The following is a 16,207-nucleotide window of genomic DNA, read 5'->3' as shown; positions in this document are numbered from 1 at the left end:
AGGTTCTCTGCACCTCTAGGGCTTTCCACTGAGGTTCCTCTCTTTTTTTGGGTACCTTCCCACAAATCACCAGCCATGCAATAGAGAGCTTTACTGAAGCTCAGCAGCAGCACTTGCCAAGGCCTTGCATGTTGCACTGAGATCTGCACTGCTACCAGCATCTCTGATGCCAAGTCCACCCACATGGCCTCCTGCCACCCAAGGAATGAATTGTGGTGACACCACAGCTGGGGGCTGCAGGCAGGAGAGGACAGCCATCACATGGCCCAGGGAACACAGCACAGCCCACCCCCACATTTGCAGCGTGCTGCAGGCACATCTCCAGCTTCTTGTAAAAGGCCAAGGAAAAAGGCACCACCAGACCTTGGGACCAGAAGACCAGGCCCATCTCTTGCTATTCCAGTGCCCACATGTGGTCAAGTTCTGAATCTTCTCTTCTTTTGCCTTCTCCCATCCAGGCACAGGGCAAGCTTTTTGCAAAGAAAACAAGTGTCCTCTGCTGGCTGCAAATAAAAAATGCATGTGGTGATACTCTGCCTAGGGACAGTATTGGGTAGGGATGTGTTATGTGGAGTTTGCAACCTGACTTGTTTTACAGATGGACAGTAATCCAACCGTGAATTGGAGCTAAGCTGGCTGCTTGCAGTGCAGACAAAGGAGGGTTGTCAGGGAATCTGTGCCTTTAGGCTGTGTGTACTGGGCAGAGTGCAGCCCTTCTCCATTAACAGTTCCCCCAGTACAGCCTGAATGAGGCATAAGATGGTGGGGGCTGGAAGGAGCAGAGCAGAGAAGGGCAGGAGATTGGAGCTGCCTGAGATGCAGGGGCAAAGGAGCTCTCCACCAGCATGAAGCACATTAGGGGCAGTCTTTGCAAAAAGGACATGAGAGAAGGGGCCAGCATGTGCTTGTGCTCTGTGTTTCTGAAATAATCCCTCAGAGATCAATGGGGTTTCACATCTTTTCCCATCTGTTCTTAATCTGTTCACTTGGCAGATGCCAAACCACCATACCCTGTACGGGAAAACACAAAACAAAACACAAAGCCTTCTATCTCTCCTAGTTTTATTCAGAACCATCCCCTGAAGCCCAGCTCTGCCCATGCCCTACCCATGCATGGAGACCCACAGAGGAGCCTGCATCAGGGACTCTGCCTTCAGCAAGCCCCAGAGAAGGGATTTGTGTCTGATGGAGCAGCTTTTTGTTCGTGCAACCCAGTGACCTCAGGCTGGTGATTATCTTCTGCTGGCATCCCTCTGATGCCAGGAATCCTCCACGACATCTCAGTCCTATTATTCCAAGCACCAGAGACTTGCACAGCATCAGTCCCAGCCAGGAGAAGTGCCAACAGAAGGGATCTGCCTCACAGAAGGGCACTGATCAGCAGTAGGGCCAAGGCAAAGCAGCACACTGGGCCCCCAGTGACTCCTGCCTCTTGCTCATGCATCCTTTCCTTCCACCATTATTTCAGAGTTCATCACTGCAAAATCTGCTGAGGACATGAGCAACAGCGTTTTAATGGCATCCATGAATACTTTATTTAAGGCAGAGACTCAGTGACTACAGCACTGTCATTATCAGTGGCTGGACCAAACCATCTCTGATAATAAATAATACAGGATTACTCCCAGCATCTAAAAATATCCTAACCTAAGCCGTTCCCATCCTCATCCCATCAACTGGAAGGGCTGAGTGTTTGCCACAGCTTATACAGTAAATGCAGTTTAACTTTCTTCTTTCCAAATGCTGAAAATGGCTCTTTTTCAGGACGCTGCAATGTAATTTACAGCTGTATTACCAACTCCTTAATGGTTGCCAGGTTCTTTGAGCTCCTTTGAAATCAAACACGATAAAAAGATGAGAGCCAAAACTGACCACAAGTTTTGTGTCTGCAGGTTCCCATGTGCCTTTCCAGTCTTCTCAGCAAGCTAATGGAAACAATCCTGTAACTTCAAGGCAGAAGGATGAGGTTTTAGAGTTCCCCCGACTTGTAACGAGAGAGTTGATACAGCTTAACAGCAGCCAAGTGCCAGTGCATCCCTATGTCTCAGTACTACCATTAGTCTAAGGTAAGAGGGGCTGTGAACACCACAGCATGCCCTGCTTTGTTCTGACGCAGCTCTGCACTACCTTGAGCCTATGTCAGTTTAATCACTGAACACAACCTGGGCCTCTCCAGCTTGGCAAAGGTAGGACTTGGGGTGAAGGAGTTCTCCTGGGCCAACCTGGCGTGTTTTGCCGGTGACTCCCAATTCCCTGAAACTTCAAGAGGAAGATCAGCACAGTGAAACACAATATCAAAGTGAAACACAGTATTTTTTAAATGTCCTCACAGCAGTCATCATCATAAAAACACAAACCTGAGGTTTGTAAAAGCCTAGCAATAAAACCACAGGCATCTTTACAGCTCCCAGACACGCAGTGCTCCTCAACAGCAAGCACAAACCCTCCCAGATGCAAGGAGCAAAACTAACTGGGGAACAGGCCTAATTATTTTACAGCCTAGGAGAAAGGAAAAAAAAAAAAAAAAGAAAAAAAGCCACACATGACCCCAATTTGCAGGTCAATACCAGCCACTATCAGGGAAGTGAAAACAAAACCTGTTTGTTTTTTCTCACCTGGAGACAACAGAGCACTGAGTTGTGTAGAGGCAGAATGCTGCACCTCAAGGCTAGAGTGTGTTTTAGATTCACAGTGCACGCTCAGATCCTGGTGCTGTTTTCTGATTGTTTAAACCCATTTTCTTTGCAAAGCAGATTACAGGCATCTGTACTTCCCTAGCTAGCAGTAAGCCTGTTCTGTTCCATGGGAATAGAGATCGTTTCTCTCAAAATGTGAGGCAAGCCCTCCGGCAGTGTAGCTCAGCTTCCCGGTGTGCTCTGGCAGGTTATTTAATATTTCTGTGCCTTGAATCTCCCGTCTGCAAAATGAGTGCTGTGTTCCTCCCTCTGTCCAACAAGGTTTAAAGCTCTGCAGGGTGGGCACAGGCTCTGGCTGCCCAGGGAGGTGGGGGGTCACCGTCCCCAAAGGTGGTCAGGAACCATGGAGATGTGGCACTGAGGGATGTGCCCAGTGGGCACGGCGGGGGTGGGCTGGGGGATCTTAAAAGTCTTTTCCAGCCTTGATGATGCTATGATTCCATGACCTGAGCTGGTGGTGGGACTGTGCGTGGAGCCATGGGTGACTCAGCGGGGTGTCAAACACTCAGCAGGGTTACAATACACAGACTGTGGTTGGGGGAGGACTTTCTGGACCCCCTGCTGTAGTTTTGCAGTTCTTCTGTGCTTGAATTCCCTCAGGTGCAGGCAGGATTTTGTGCTGTCTGCCTGCTTGTACCCTGCGGGGAGGAGAGCGTCAGCCCCAGCTCTTGCTGGGATGATGGTACTGATTCAGCTATTGACAGCTCCAGTGCCTCCTCTCTTCCTCTGCCATGGAAATGAACCCATGTGGTAGCAATGATGGGAAATTACTCAGAGAGAAAAAAAAAGAGCTCTGTGTTAGCCAGGCAAATACTCCAGAATAAACACAGCCTCAGCCTAGTACCGTACAGCTGTCAGGTCCCATTGCAGGAAGTTTCTTGATGCTGATGATTTAACAATTCTCTGGCCCAAGGGTGCATCTCCCACTGAGAATCTGCTCCTCCAGAGCAACTCCATCACTGACCGGAAAGGAAGCAATCACAGTTTGTGTGTGAGGGTATGCAGTGAGAGTTACTGCATGGTAACAGCTACAGCACATCCAGGTCGGACAGAAAGCAGGTGGTTGTGTGTCCATACTGTGCTCCCAGAACACAGAGGTCACTGCCCTTTATCCTGCTGATCTTCAGTAGAATGCAGTGGGCAGAGCCTGGGCATGCATACACACATCTGTCAGTGACTGCTGATAGATTTTGCTGTTGCTGTTGTTTTTGCAAAAGCTTTAAACATGAAATGCAGATGTCAGAGGTCTTCTTTTGCCCCTGAAAAAATCCACTTGGTCTTCTGTTATCAACCCAAGGTTTGGGCTCTGTGTCCTGTGGGCTGACTGAGCTCAGCTGTTCAATTGAAGAGCTTTTGGAAAGCAGATTTGGACCCTGATCACACATCTTCTGATTGAAAGGGGAGCCCAGGCTCCTGGGAAAGGCCCATGATATAACTGAAAGGTGGGAAGTGCTTTGCATTGTTAGGAAATGTGCAGTCACCGTTCTGGCTTACATCCACCTGATGAGTTAGTGCTGAAAAATAATGGATTGTCCAAACGCGTGGTTGGTGGGTGGAGATAAGGAGCTGACACAGCAAAGGGCTGCTTACCTCCCCCCCGCCACAGGGCAACGCTTTGCAGCTGGGCAGCAGGTCAGTTCACGTGCACGTTTAATGGATGAGACAAGGGCAGCGTGCACTCAGTGTTCTGCTCAGTGCATGATGTCAAGGATGCAAAGCCCTTCTGGCCACCCGCTGCTGCAGGGAGCAGCTTGCTCCTTCCAGATCAAGGCCAGGCAGATCTATTGGAGCTGCTGCTAAAAACTGAAAGCAAACACTGATGCTCACAGCACCCCGCTAGAGAGCACGGCAACGCTGTGCCAGCACCGCTCTAACAGCGCCGAGCTGCGGGACCGCGTTCCGGGCGTCCCAACCGCACCGCCGTGCCGGGGCCGCTCCGTCCCGTCACAGAATCGGTGCGGCTGGAAGGGATCTCAATCCTACGGAGCAGCTCCCGCACAAGGCGGGGCCCGCCCAGCTCAGCCACCGCACGCGTTCCTGCAGCAAACGGCACAGAGACACGGTGCGCACGCAGGGTGCGGATCGCAGCCTCGCACCGGGGTCCCGTCGCACCGCCGTCCCGCTGCGGCCGCGCTCACAGCGGAGGTCTTGCAGGAACACGTGCGCACGCGAGCTACCGGGAGACGCTCCGCACACGCGGCCGGCTTGTACGTGCACGCGCAAGCGCACGTGCCGCCCCCCGCAGACGCGCCCCCACCGCACGGCGAGCGCGGTGCACGCGCAGCTCGCTCCCGGCGCGCGCCCATCCCGGAGCGGGCGTGGCCACGGCAACGGCCGCCGGCGGCGCTGACCCCCGTCGCCATAGCGACGTGCCGGGCTGCCGCAACCGCACCTGCGCCTGCGCCGCCGCCCCCGTCCCTCCCCCCCACCCCGCGGCCGGTGGGCGAGTGGCGGCCCCGCGGGGCTCGGCGAGGCGATGAGCGGGTAGCGGCGGTCCGAGGGTCCCTCGGAAGGCCGAGAGCGGGTGAGGGGCCGCGGACGGGGAGACGGGGCGCGGCGCGCGTCCCCGCCCGGCTGAGGGGCCGCGGGCGCCCCGGCGACGTCCGCAGGGCGGCGGCCCCTCGACGCCGCGCCGCCGCTCGGGCTGCACGGCGAACCGGCGGGGGCGGGGCCGCGCGGGGCCGGGCGGCGGAGGGCCGGGGCGGGGGCGATCTGCATTGCAGGGTTGGCGGGGTGCGCCGGGTGGCTGCGGGGCCGGGGCGGCGCGGACGGATCGGATGCGGCTGCGAACGCGGCGCCGGTTTGCCGCGTAGCTCGCCCGTAGGCGGAGGTAATCGTCCCGGCTTTGCTGGGAGCGACGCTCGGCGCTCCGGATCCCGGCGCTCGGGCCGCTTCACGCCTGGCGAGCCGACGGCGGTGCGCCCGTGGCTGCGTGCGGGGGGTTCGAGTCCCGGCGCGGTGCCGGCTGTGGCGGAGCGAGCGGCGATCAGCGCAGCTCCGCGCCCCCTTTGCCTTCCGCGCTCCCCGCGCTCCGCTCGCCGTGTCTGCGCGGTTCCTCCCCGTTCCCTTCCAAAAAGACGAAGGTCTTCCGAGCGGCCCGGAGCTGCGTGCGGTCCTCAGCCCCGTCCTTGTCGAGGTCGTTACCGCAGAGTTTAATTGTGTTCCTTGAAGCTGTGCCCTTTATTTCAGGTCCCAGGTAGAACTGCACGCTTTTAGAGCTTTCAAATTATTTCTTTTAATGCGTTGTTTTATCGTTTCACTGACAAAAATCAGCCTGCGGTGTGTGCTCGAAGGCTGCAGGTATTGAGGGCAGTACGTTCATTCGGGTCTGCTGGGTTACTTGGTTCTCTAACAGCAGGACAAAAACTCCCCAGTGCTGTTATTCCAGAACCTGGGGTGTAATGCACAACAAAATACGTCCTGAGCGTTACAAGCGGTGTAGTAGGAGATACACAGTTGCAGTGATTGAGTTTGGAGCTTTACTCCCAGTACTACTGGGCTCCTAGTACTTCCTCCTGGGTTAAGAAACTGTTTTAAAACAGCAAAATATCCGAAGATTGCCTTTGTATCCTTGAGCTTGGCAGCGCCTTGCGATGCTCCCTGGGTAAAGGGAATATTTACGTAATTCATCCTTTTGCTCAAGTTCCCGTCTCACCTCGTTTCTCATAGTAAGAAAAGAAAGGAATGTAACGAGCGGTGCTGGCTTTGCAGAGAACTGATAGCTTCATTTGTCTGAAGCGTTCCGATGCTTAGCGGTGGCTCACAAGTGATAGCAGCTAACAGTGGGGCTTTGATGAGCGACCAACGGATGGGATCTGTGAAGGAGATGGATGTGCTCTGGCCAGACCTAGCATGGATTGTCGTTTTATTGCTGCTGCCGTGGTTTAAAAAAACAAACAGAAAGGGAAGGCTGAAGGACTTTGGTGTTGAAAAAGGCAGCGGCACGAGGCTGGGCTCTGTGCGGCCTGGTTTGTGGTGCTCTGCTGCAGAACGCTGCGTGTGCCGGAGCTGCTGCGAAACAACAGCACAGAGAGCAGGTTGTGTGCCTGTGTGCCTTCTGCAGCGCTGCCATCCATGGCGGTGTGCTGCAGTGAGCTGTGCTGGCTGAGCAGCACTGCCTGGAGCTGCAGTGCTGTTGGCCACAGCCTGCCCTGAGTGCGCGGTGCTGCACTGCAAAGGCAGCGGGGATGTGGGACATGGGTGGGTGCCCGAGGCTCTGCTTCTCTCTGGTTGCTTCACTTGTTGGTAAGAGCCAGCCTCGCTGATGTGTTTGTCCTGTCTCCTGTGAATGCGTGCCTCGTTTGTCTCTGTGTTCATTTTTTAATGATAGCAGCATTGTCTTGCTGTAAGTGAGGACATCCAGCAGTGCCACAGTGGGTGTTGGTCAGGATCTGTGTGGTCAGTGAACAACTTTGGTGATGGCGCCTGGAGGCGTCTGGATGAGGAGCTGTGAGATCTGGTTTAGTGCTTGTGGTAGCAGTGGTAATGTGAAGATGGTTGGACTAAATGATCTTGCAGGTCGTTTCCAACCTTGTGATTCTATGATGTTTTCCCAGCTCGTTTCTCCTGGGGGTGTTAAAGGGCTAATAGAAATGGGAACAGAACCTAGGTTTGCTGCTAGAAGTGTCCATCTGTGTCAGAAGAACACATGAATTGTGTCATCAGTGGCGGGGCTCCTTGATGATAGGGGTGTGCATGCTTCTCACGTGTGTTCGACTGCTTCCCGCTCCTCATGAAGGTGTGATGGAGCTCTGCATGGTCTTTTGTTCTCCTGGTTCCTTGCGAGGGTGTCAGGTGCCTGCATCTGTAGCTGTCTCAGTGTTGTGTGTGTGCAGTCAGACTTGGCATCCTTGCTTACAGGTGGATGCACACACAGGTAATCACTGCCACTGCATTCCCAGCAGCAGCTCTCAAACCTTTGCTGCAGCCCATTTTCTTGTTTTGTTGTTGTAGAACTGTGGCTGTGCAGTGCATGGCATGGGGGCAGGGCTGTGTGCGGGTGAATGGTCTGAGAGCCCAGCTGTGGGAAGTAGTGCCTGGTTAGAGGGGCTCCATCCAATGCACAGAGCACTGAGGGGTGACTAAATCTGAACTTGTTTAAAAGAGGGGGTCGGGCTGTGCTACTGCTGGGGCTGCAGCAGTAGGAAAATCGTGGTATTGTGTTGGCCCTGGGGGGCAAAGCAAATGTCTGTGCAGGATAGCAGAGTTTGAGCTGACTGTGGAGACTGCGTGGTTTCCTTCAGGATGTCCTTTGAAATAAGCTGAACAAACACTATTGGGATGGCATAAGTCTGTGGAGACGGGAGAGCTGATCTAAGCAAAGAACAGCTAAGTGTCTGTTGGTTGGCGTTTTGTTGTTAGAGATACAGCTAGGAATGTTTGGTCAGTTCAATATAAGGTTCTTCCAAGAGAACTTATGTCCTTAATTGGCTTTTGAGGTTGTATTTTGTGCCACATACAGAAAGCATTCTGGCAGCTTTTGTCACATTCCAAGGGAGCGATGGCTGGGCAGCAGTGGAGAGGAAGACCACAGCCTGCACATATCTGCTGGCAGGGAGCTGAGGGGGCTTTCCAGGTGACAGTCACCCCATCTGCTTTGTGCAGTGGATACCAAGCAGGTGGCTTTAATAACTACAGTCACTTGGGCTTCAGTGGTTTCCTTTAGGCTGTGTTTAAAACCATAGATGAGCATCTGCTGGCTCTTCCCTTGCAGTGGGGCGGAGGTGTGCTCTGACCTGGTGCACCACAGCCCGAAAATAACACTCACTTCACTGATGTATTTGGAACTCCACCCAAGTGCCTATGATCAGAAACGGCCCGCAGCCTGCATGGCTTCTGCAAGGCAAGATCTGTCTATTGAATTGCTAGCCGTTGTTTGTGATGAGCTGTGTGTGATGAAGTTGTGCCTTGGAGTCTCTTGTTCATAGGCTTAATCTGAGCTGTCTCCAGATCTACATCTGCAGCTATAGCTAGAGATGTTTTGTGATGGTTGTGATGCTGGGAAATGAGAAATAGTGCATGTGCAAGGATGGAATGCAGCATAGCATACAAATAAAGCTTGGGAAGAGGGTTTTGGTGCTGGCCTCACTTTGTAAGGAGAGGGCTGTGTTACTGTTGTGGTGTCAGACGCTGCTCTGCCCCTTTTAATGCTTTGTCATCTTAATCCAATGACACATGCCTCCCTGGCTGCTGTTTGTCAGGTAGCTCAGTGTGTAGCTCTGCACCACACGACACCTTTTGTATAAGAACATTGGGAATGTAAAATAAATGAGAAAGCACTGGAGAGGAAGGAGGAAAAACCATGGTGACAGAGCTGTTCTTTGGTGTATGCAGTCACAGCTTTCTTTCCAGCATTGGCTTAATCTGGCTGATGAAATCCAGCCAGAAGTTGGTAGCTTTGAAGTCTGTCCCACTGATTTCCATGGTGAGGGTGAAGATTGCTCATCTGGGCTGCTAAGGACTTGGCTGACACCTGCATTTTTACCCCTTAAATTTCACTTCTTGATTGTAGCCACTGCACGTTCATTATGGTTTGGAAGAGCAGGAGTTTTCTGCAATCTTGAAACTGCATTATAGGAGTCGCTCTCAGCACGGTGTTTCCTGGAGGGACACCAGCAGTGTCCCACCTGTGGAGCTCCTGCTCTGGGTGTGCTGGGTACGACTGTGTGCCCTCCTAGGTCAGCTGGGCTGCTGGCCTGCTTCACTGTGCATCCTGCCCGTGTCTCCAGTCATCCTGTGCCCAGTTGGCTGTGTTATCTCTATGATGCCATTCTAGGAAGAGAAGTATTTTCTCAGTTGGTGGCTTCTGCTTTGTTAGTTTGGCCTGCTCTCTAGTTAGGTACTGGCTACAAAGTTCCTATGGGGGAAATGCGTGTGATGCACTGGTGTGTGAGAGCTGTTCACACTGCGGGTGTGAATGCTTCTGCAGCTGAGCTTAGAGGGAAATTCCTATTGCACGAATGAGGGAGGAAAAACACTGGAGCTGCTGTCCATGAATGCTGTGCTGTGACTGTACCACAGGGCACTTCCCTTCCACATCACCTCTGCAATGGCTGCGGGCGGCCTGGGGGAATGCCAGCCCTCTGATCTCCATCCTCAGGAGGCAGGGACTGCTTACAGAGGGGCTGCAGCTGAAACTCATCAGAGCGGATTGGTTTAATTGTGCCCACTGATTAACTTACCAGTGCTGCAGGGGAAATGATGCTCTGATGCTGATCATTTTTTATCTTCTGCCTTAGCCAATAAAGCTAGCCTGCCTCTGATAATTTTTCTTCGGACTAGATAATCCTAGTGTGATCTTTAATATGCAAGAAACCAAAATGGAAAAATAGATGAAGAGATTAATAGTGGCAGTCTGTTTTGCTTTTTCTCACACTGGAAGTAGGTTAAAAATAAGTGTATTTTTCAGGAGTCGAGTTGTAAATACTTCTCATTTTTGTTTGTTGCTGGGGGTGAAGTTGCCGTCTGTTGAGGTGACAGAGACACCAAACCTGGCAATGCTGAGTAACCATTTGGTAGTGAAGGTTTCAGAGTGCCATGTACAGGCTGTTTGGTTACGTAGCACTGCTGCTGCTCAGTGTTTGTCAGGAAATACATTTGATAAACATCCCTCTGAGCCTTGGTGTTCTGTGCAGTCTCAGCTCCGGCCATGCTGATGGCATGCACTGTGAAGCTGGCTCTGTCCTGCTGTCACACTCACTTCCATGGAACTGGGAGGGCTGTGTGCACACATTTTTGTATTTTCAGGTATTTTATCGGGGCTGTAAGTCTTGATACAAAAGTTCCTTTTGTAATGAAAGATGCACAGTTAAAGCAGGGCTGTGTTATCTGTTATGAATGACAGAAGCGTGTTGCTTTCTCAGGGCATGTGTGCTACTTATTTTAAATGTGGGGAATGAAATTTGTGTCATAAAACTACACACCAAAAGAGCACAATGGAAAGCATTTTATGAAGCAATATGAACCAATTAAGCTATCTGTGTCCCCAGGGAGTAGAATTAAGATCTGTCTCTTGCACAGCATGGGGTCCCACAGCTATATATGATTGTCCAGGCAGTGAGAATCCTAGTTCTTATCTTTGTAATCTAAATAATGCAACTGCTTTTACAGAACTTAGATAACTGAATTGAGCATCAGTAGTGAAATAGCAAAGCAGTGCTGGTTCTGCATCAGCTGTGTTGAACCCAGCATTGCCTCCTGTCTCCTTGCTGGATGGCGTGGCTCCCAGCAGCACCCCAGCATCACCAGCTGCACCCTGCAGACCTGTCCTTGCTGCTCCTGGGAGGAGGCTGCTGTGCTGTGTGCTGCCCAGGGAAGGGTGGCATTTCTCCCCCCCATGGCAATGAGATTCCCATCCGTTATGTGCTGCTGCCCGTTCTGCAAGTTTATTATTTAAATGAGATGTTCTGCTTGTCCCCCATCTTACTCACAGTGTCACTGAGGCCTGTGTGGGATGCCAGGCTCTGGTGGCACGAGGACTGCACCAGTGCTGGCTGGAGCACAGTGAGGAAATGCAATAGCAGCAGGCAGAGAGCTCTCCTCCCAGTTCAGTGTGCATGGCTGCACTCAGCTGCATTAAGGATTCCTTGTTTTGTATTCCTCTGTAGTGACACTGCAATTCAGTCCTTTCTTCCATATGGAAGAACATCCAGGGATGTTACTAATTCCTGTATCCCCGGAGGTAAATGGAAAACCCCCAACAAGACAGAGGCATTATGGCCTATTTCTCACAACTCTACTTTTATCTTATAACAGGATTAGTGACTTTGTCTGAAGTTAATCCTTTAAATGTGTTAACTCCAAAAAAATGAGTTCCCTATGCTGCTCTGGCCTAGAGTTAAATTAGGCTGTCAGAAATGAGAGTACTTCCAATTGAAATAGCATGAAACAGGAAAACCTTTTACTTTTGAGGCACTTGCTTAGTAGCATATCAATTCATTAACAGTATAATTCAGCTGTTTCTCTTGAACCAGGATGCAGAGTGAGGATCTTTATATCTACCTGCAAGTTAAGTCATTGATACAATTCTACCTCTTGTTCACTGACAGAGTAACTGCATGCCAGGATGGCAACTTCAAACCTGGAGAATCAGCTGCACAGCGCCCAGAAGAACCTCTTGTTTCTCCAGAGAGAACATGCCAGCACCCTGAAGGGCCTGCATGCTGAGATCCGGCGCCTGCAGCAGCACTGCACAGGTACCTGGGAGGGTGCTGGGTCAGTGCTTGCCTCTTCTCACAAGGGTGGGGTAACAGCTGGGCAGTAGAGCCCATCACAGTGTATCTTTTGGGTTTATGTATCTCAGGGCATGACACATGTGCTCATTAAGCAAAGTTGCTTAAAAGGCAAAAAAAAAGCCTGTCTTACCTTCTTGTTCTGGTTGCTTAAGATTTGATAACTTGCAGTGCATCTCCTGTTATTTTAAATATGCTTGCTGAGTGGCTTATATGTTGTTGTACTAAAAAAAAAAAATAACTATTTATTTCCCCCAGACCTAACCTATGAGCTGACTGTGAAGAGTTCAGACTTGTCAGGTAAGGAATACATAGCATTTTCTTTGATGTTCATGTCAAACTGCCTCATGTTTTTTAATGTTTTATTTTCCTCTCTTAAAAGTAGGTGAGAATACTTTGCATATAGGATATTGTTGCCTATAAATTCAAATGGTATAAGAGTAGCTTTCTCCTTTCCAGAATCATTGTTATTGATGAAGTAAATGTCAAAGTGCCAATTATTTACAGGCTGGTTAGGCCTGGTTCCATGGCTAATGGGGCAGGGACCCAGAACCCAGAGAAGGGGAAAGGGGGAAACGGTAGGGAGAGGTAGGGGGATGGGACTAAAAAGATGGAGATGGGCTTCTTATTGGAGAAATTAAGGCTGCAGATCTCTTTTGAGCAGCTGAGAAAATGTTCAGCTGTAATAACTAGAGACATCACCCAATGGTGTGAGGTCAGCCTGTCCCTGAGGGCATGCCCTCACCAGTGCAAGATCCTCTAGCTCGAGTGGTGCGTAGTGTTCTTGTGAAGAGAAGGCAGGCAGGCTCAGACACCTGAGCCCCAGAGAGACTTGTGCAGCAGCAAAGAGAACCCACTCTGCCTCCAAAGTCACAAGCTTCAGCCATCTGTGAATAGCCAAAGCTAAAGCTTCAGCCTCTCCTGGTAAGCTGAGACAGCTGTTCCATCATGCTCACCAGCCACCTGGCATTAACTGAGGGAGAAATTCCAATTAATGATCAGAAAATTTGCAAGGTAGCTCCAATTTGGAGCAAGTTCTGCAAGCATAATTTCTGTAATCCCTGTTCTCAATGCATGAAGCATCTTTTAAACTATAGTGAGTGGCACTAACTCTTCACCTTTTCCTGTAAAAGCCATCCTGCTGCTTCTGAAGATGAAGCAATTGCAACAGTATTGGCAGAGGTTGATCTTTGGGCTCTTCCTATGGCTTTGGAATGCCAAAAGGAACCCTGCTGCAGCATTTTTCTTAGTGACTATCGTTAACTTGGAAATGCTTCTGCTTTTCCTGTTCTTCTAGGAAGTATTAGTTCAAGAAGTGATGAACTCAAAAGAAAGTGTGAAGATCTTGAAGCTCAGCTGAAAGCCAAAGAGGCTGAAAATAACGAATTATTGAAAGAACTTGAACAAAAGAACGCAATGATAATGGTGCTGGAAAACACTATTAAAGAAAGAGAAAAGAAGTATTTGGAAGAGTTAAAAATGAAAAGCCATAAGCTCAATATGCTGTCAAGTGAACTAGAGCAGAGAGCAAGCACTATCGCTTATTTAACTTCTCAACTGCACGCTACTAAGAAGAAGCTGATGAGTTCAAGTGGGACTTCGGAGGGGACCCCTTCAGGCAGTCCAGTGTTGTCCAGCTATAAGCCAGCCCCTCCCAAAGATAAACTGCCTGAGACTCCACGGCGCAGAATGAAGAAGAGTTTGTCAACACCGCTCAACCCGGAGTTCGAAGAGGCCTACAGAATAGGGTCGGATAGTCGGAAGCTGCTGTTAAGAGAGCATGTGGATGCCATGCCTGATCCCACTCCGTTTCTGTTGGCCAGAGAAACGTCAGAGGTCCACCTCATTAAGGAGAGGCCACTGGTTATTCCACCCATTGCTTCGGATCGAGCAGCCGGTGAATCGCACAGCCCGGCCCGAGAGAAGCCGCACAAGGCGCACGTTGGTGTGGCGCATCGCATCCACCACGCTGCGCCCTCCCAGCCTCAGCCGGAGGTTGAAACGCTGGCGGTGGATCAGGTCAATGGAAGCAAGGTGGTCAGAAAGCACTCAGGGACGGACAGAACTGTTTGAGTCAAATCACTGCTGCCCTATTCTGTTGCTGTTTATGCACTGTGATCCCATAGGATAAATAGCACCTGCAGTAAAGTTTCTTTTGATGCCCCATGCATGCCAAACTTCTTCCAGATACATCATTAATAGATTATCCTCCTCTATTGAAACCTACTAGGACTGTGTTCATATGGCAAGGTATATAACTACTAAATGCTGTGGCCAAATCAGGGGTACCTGACTGCTTGCTTCTGAGCACTGCTCCATTTATTGTATCTACACGTGTGGACAAAGGCACATGCTGCAGGCTGTGTTATTAATAATATTAGTGAAAACAAACTTACCTATTAACCTGCAGCAATAGGTATTGGCTGTTAGCATTTGAAATAGCAATGGTTCTTTTGTCTTCACTGTGTATGTAGCATTTACTTCATACACAAACATTAACTCTCATGACAAAACCTTCCTCATGGTAGCACTGAAAATCCATGCGGCTGTACATACACTTTAAAACAAACTAAGGACTTTTTTCCTTCAAATGCTCTCAGTTGTGAACTGTGTTCATAGTTTCTCAAAGTCCTGAGAGTCCCAGTAAGCATTGTTTAGTCCTAAGTAATTTGGTTTGTGGCTTTAAGTAAAAAAAGAGGAAGAAACATGGAAAAATCACTGTCTTTAATGGTTAATGATCCTCTCAGAAAGAGTATGAACATGTTGTTTTTGTTTTTTTTTAAACTGAATGGCCTCAATGCACATTTTACACTAGTCAGTGAGTACACTGCACTTGTGGCACCTTCCATACTGGCTCAGAGCTCCTTTTTTTCAGGGAGAAAATGTACCTGACTGTCCTGTATGAGAATGGTTCTTTATGCTCTAACCTGCACTTTTTTTATAAAGGTTGTTTTTTTGTGTTTTTTTTTTTCTTAAGAAGTTTAGACTTATTCAGGGTATCAGTGGTCAGTTCTGATTTCTAATAGCTTAGAAGCCTGAGCTGTCCCTCTAAAATGTGTGTACTCAGTTTTAAACGTAACTGATTTACCCACTTCTTACAAGAGGAGAACCTGGCATCCTCGATTTTTATCCTAGTCACTTGGGATGCACCTGCCTTGTTCTTGTCCTGGTTCCCCTGGCTAGTTAGCAACAGGTAGACCCTGCATCTATTGTTAGACTACTTGATTTTTGTTTCTTCTTTTTGTTCTTTTTTCTAGGAAAGAAAGGCATACTGAGAGCTGTGTATGTAATTTTTGGAAAGGAGTTTTTCTTAAATTCTGATCAGCACCTCCAGCTTGCCTCTGCTTCACTCTTGTCTGCAGCCTCTGAGTAGGACCAGCAAGAAAAAACAGCTCCCAAATGCTGCTAAGCTTATGATGTGCCTTCAAAAATTTGGAACACGTAACCTTTGTAAAAGCTGATGAAGGATCCCTGCCTGCCCTCTTTCCTTCCCCTTGCCAGCTGTAGTTTGCCCCTCCAGCTTTTTTTCTGCAGCTGTGTGTTGGTGTGTTTTCCTCTGGAGCCTTGGGTAACTATGTCAGCTTTCTCCCTCCTCCCCCCAAAAAAGGCACTGACAGGATGAAAAAAGCTGTTCTTCTTACCTGTGATACTGCTAACTTCCCTGTGCAGCATGCTAACTTACAGCAGGGTTGGTCCCAGTCAGAGAGGATTTGAATGTCCACTGACCTGAAGGCTTTCTGTGCCCTGTCCCTGTGCACTCTCACAGCTCAGGCACTTGCTAGTTTGAGAAGCCCAAGAAATGCTTGTCAGCGTTGTGCCTTGCCAGCCGTGTGCTAGGATTTGTTTCATGAATTGTGGGGAGGGATAGGGAAAAGCTCTGTTCCTGAAAAATGATTGGCTAAAGAAAGCTTGTTATCCTGGAGTTCTAAGTGTATTGTATTTACCAGCAGTGTTTTCGGTTTGGGAATTTTTTTGGTGGATGTTGCCATATTTTTATGGCTATTGTATGAGTGAACTACCCTGCCACTTGTTCAAGGCTGATGGAAGGCATCGCTTCCAAACCCAGCAGAAGTGATGCTTTGGGCAATTAAAAACATTTCTTACAACCATACGGCCAAACCTTAGTCTTTGTGTCTGTGAGACTACCTTACTACATCTTTCCCATATATATATGTATATATATTTTGCCCATACATATATATACACATATACATACATACATATATACATACAAACACATACCACCAGCTTGAAGTGTTTCTAAGAGGAAATACAAATGAT

General features: G+C 49.5%; 1 protein-coding gene across 4 annotated transcripts; it reads left to right on the top strand.

Moving 5' to 3' along the window:
* The first annotated feature begins 1,898 nt into the window (after positions 1 to 1,898).
* CCDC92 (coiled-coil domain containing 92) lies at positions 1,899 to 16,088 on the top strand. Of its 4 annotated transcripts, XR_016458732.1 has the most exons (5): positions 5,088 to 5,220; positions 11,744 to 11,890; positions 12,185 to 12,226; positions 13,224 to 14,176; positions 15,184 to 16,088. XR_016458732.1 is itself a non-coding variant. In XM_090120911.1 (4 exons), the coding sequence occupies exons 2-4, from the start codon at positions 11,761 to 11,763 to the stop codon at positions 13,997 to 13,999; spliced, it is 948 nt and encodes a 315-aa protein (XP_089977037.1). In that variant the 5' UTR covers positions 1,899 to 2,066; positions 11,744 to 11,760; the 3' UTR covers positions 14,000 to 14,177. The 4 variants fall into 4 exon arrangements, 3 of the variants coding, with proteins under 3 accessions (XP_089977037.1, XP_031448525.1, XP_031448526.1); XM_090120911.1 differs by lacking the exons at positions 5,088 to 5,220; positions 15,184 to 16,088 and adding an exon at positions 1,899 to 2,066 and having other exon boundaries at positions 13,224 to 14,177; XM_031592665.2 differs by lacking the exon at positions 15,184 to 16,088 and having other exon boundaries at positions 13,224 to 14,177.
* The last annotated feature ends 119 nt before the right edge of the window (positions 16,089 to 16,207 follow it).

The sequence above is a fragment of the Phasianus colchicus genome, chromosome 18 (genome assembly GCF_987193195.1).
Source record: "Phasianus colchicus chromosome 18, bPhaCol1.hap1.1, whole genome shotgun sequence".
NCBI lineage: Eukaryota > Metazoa > Chordata > Aves > Galliformes > Phasianidae > Phasianus > Phasianus colchicus.
This window is presented reverse-complemented; position numbering and strand designations above follow the sequence as displayed.

What these genes read in the sequence shown, in the direction of transcription:
- CCDC92 (XM_090120911.1), top strand. Translation starts at nt 11,761, where the DNA reads ATGGCAACTTCAAACCTGGAGAATCAGCTGCACAGCGCCCAGAAGAAC. An exon ending in CCTGCAGCAGCACTGCACAG is followed by an intron (nt 11,891 to 12,184) that starts GTACCTGGGAGG and finishes TATTTCCCCCAG; the next exon opens with ACCTAACCTATGAGCTGACT. An exon ending in GAAGAGTTCAGACTTGTCAG is followed by an intron (nt 12,227 to 13,223) that starts GTAAGGAATACA and finishes CTGTTCTTCTAG; the next exon opens with GAAGTATTAGTTCAAGAAGT.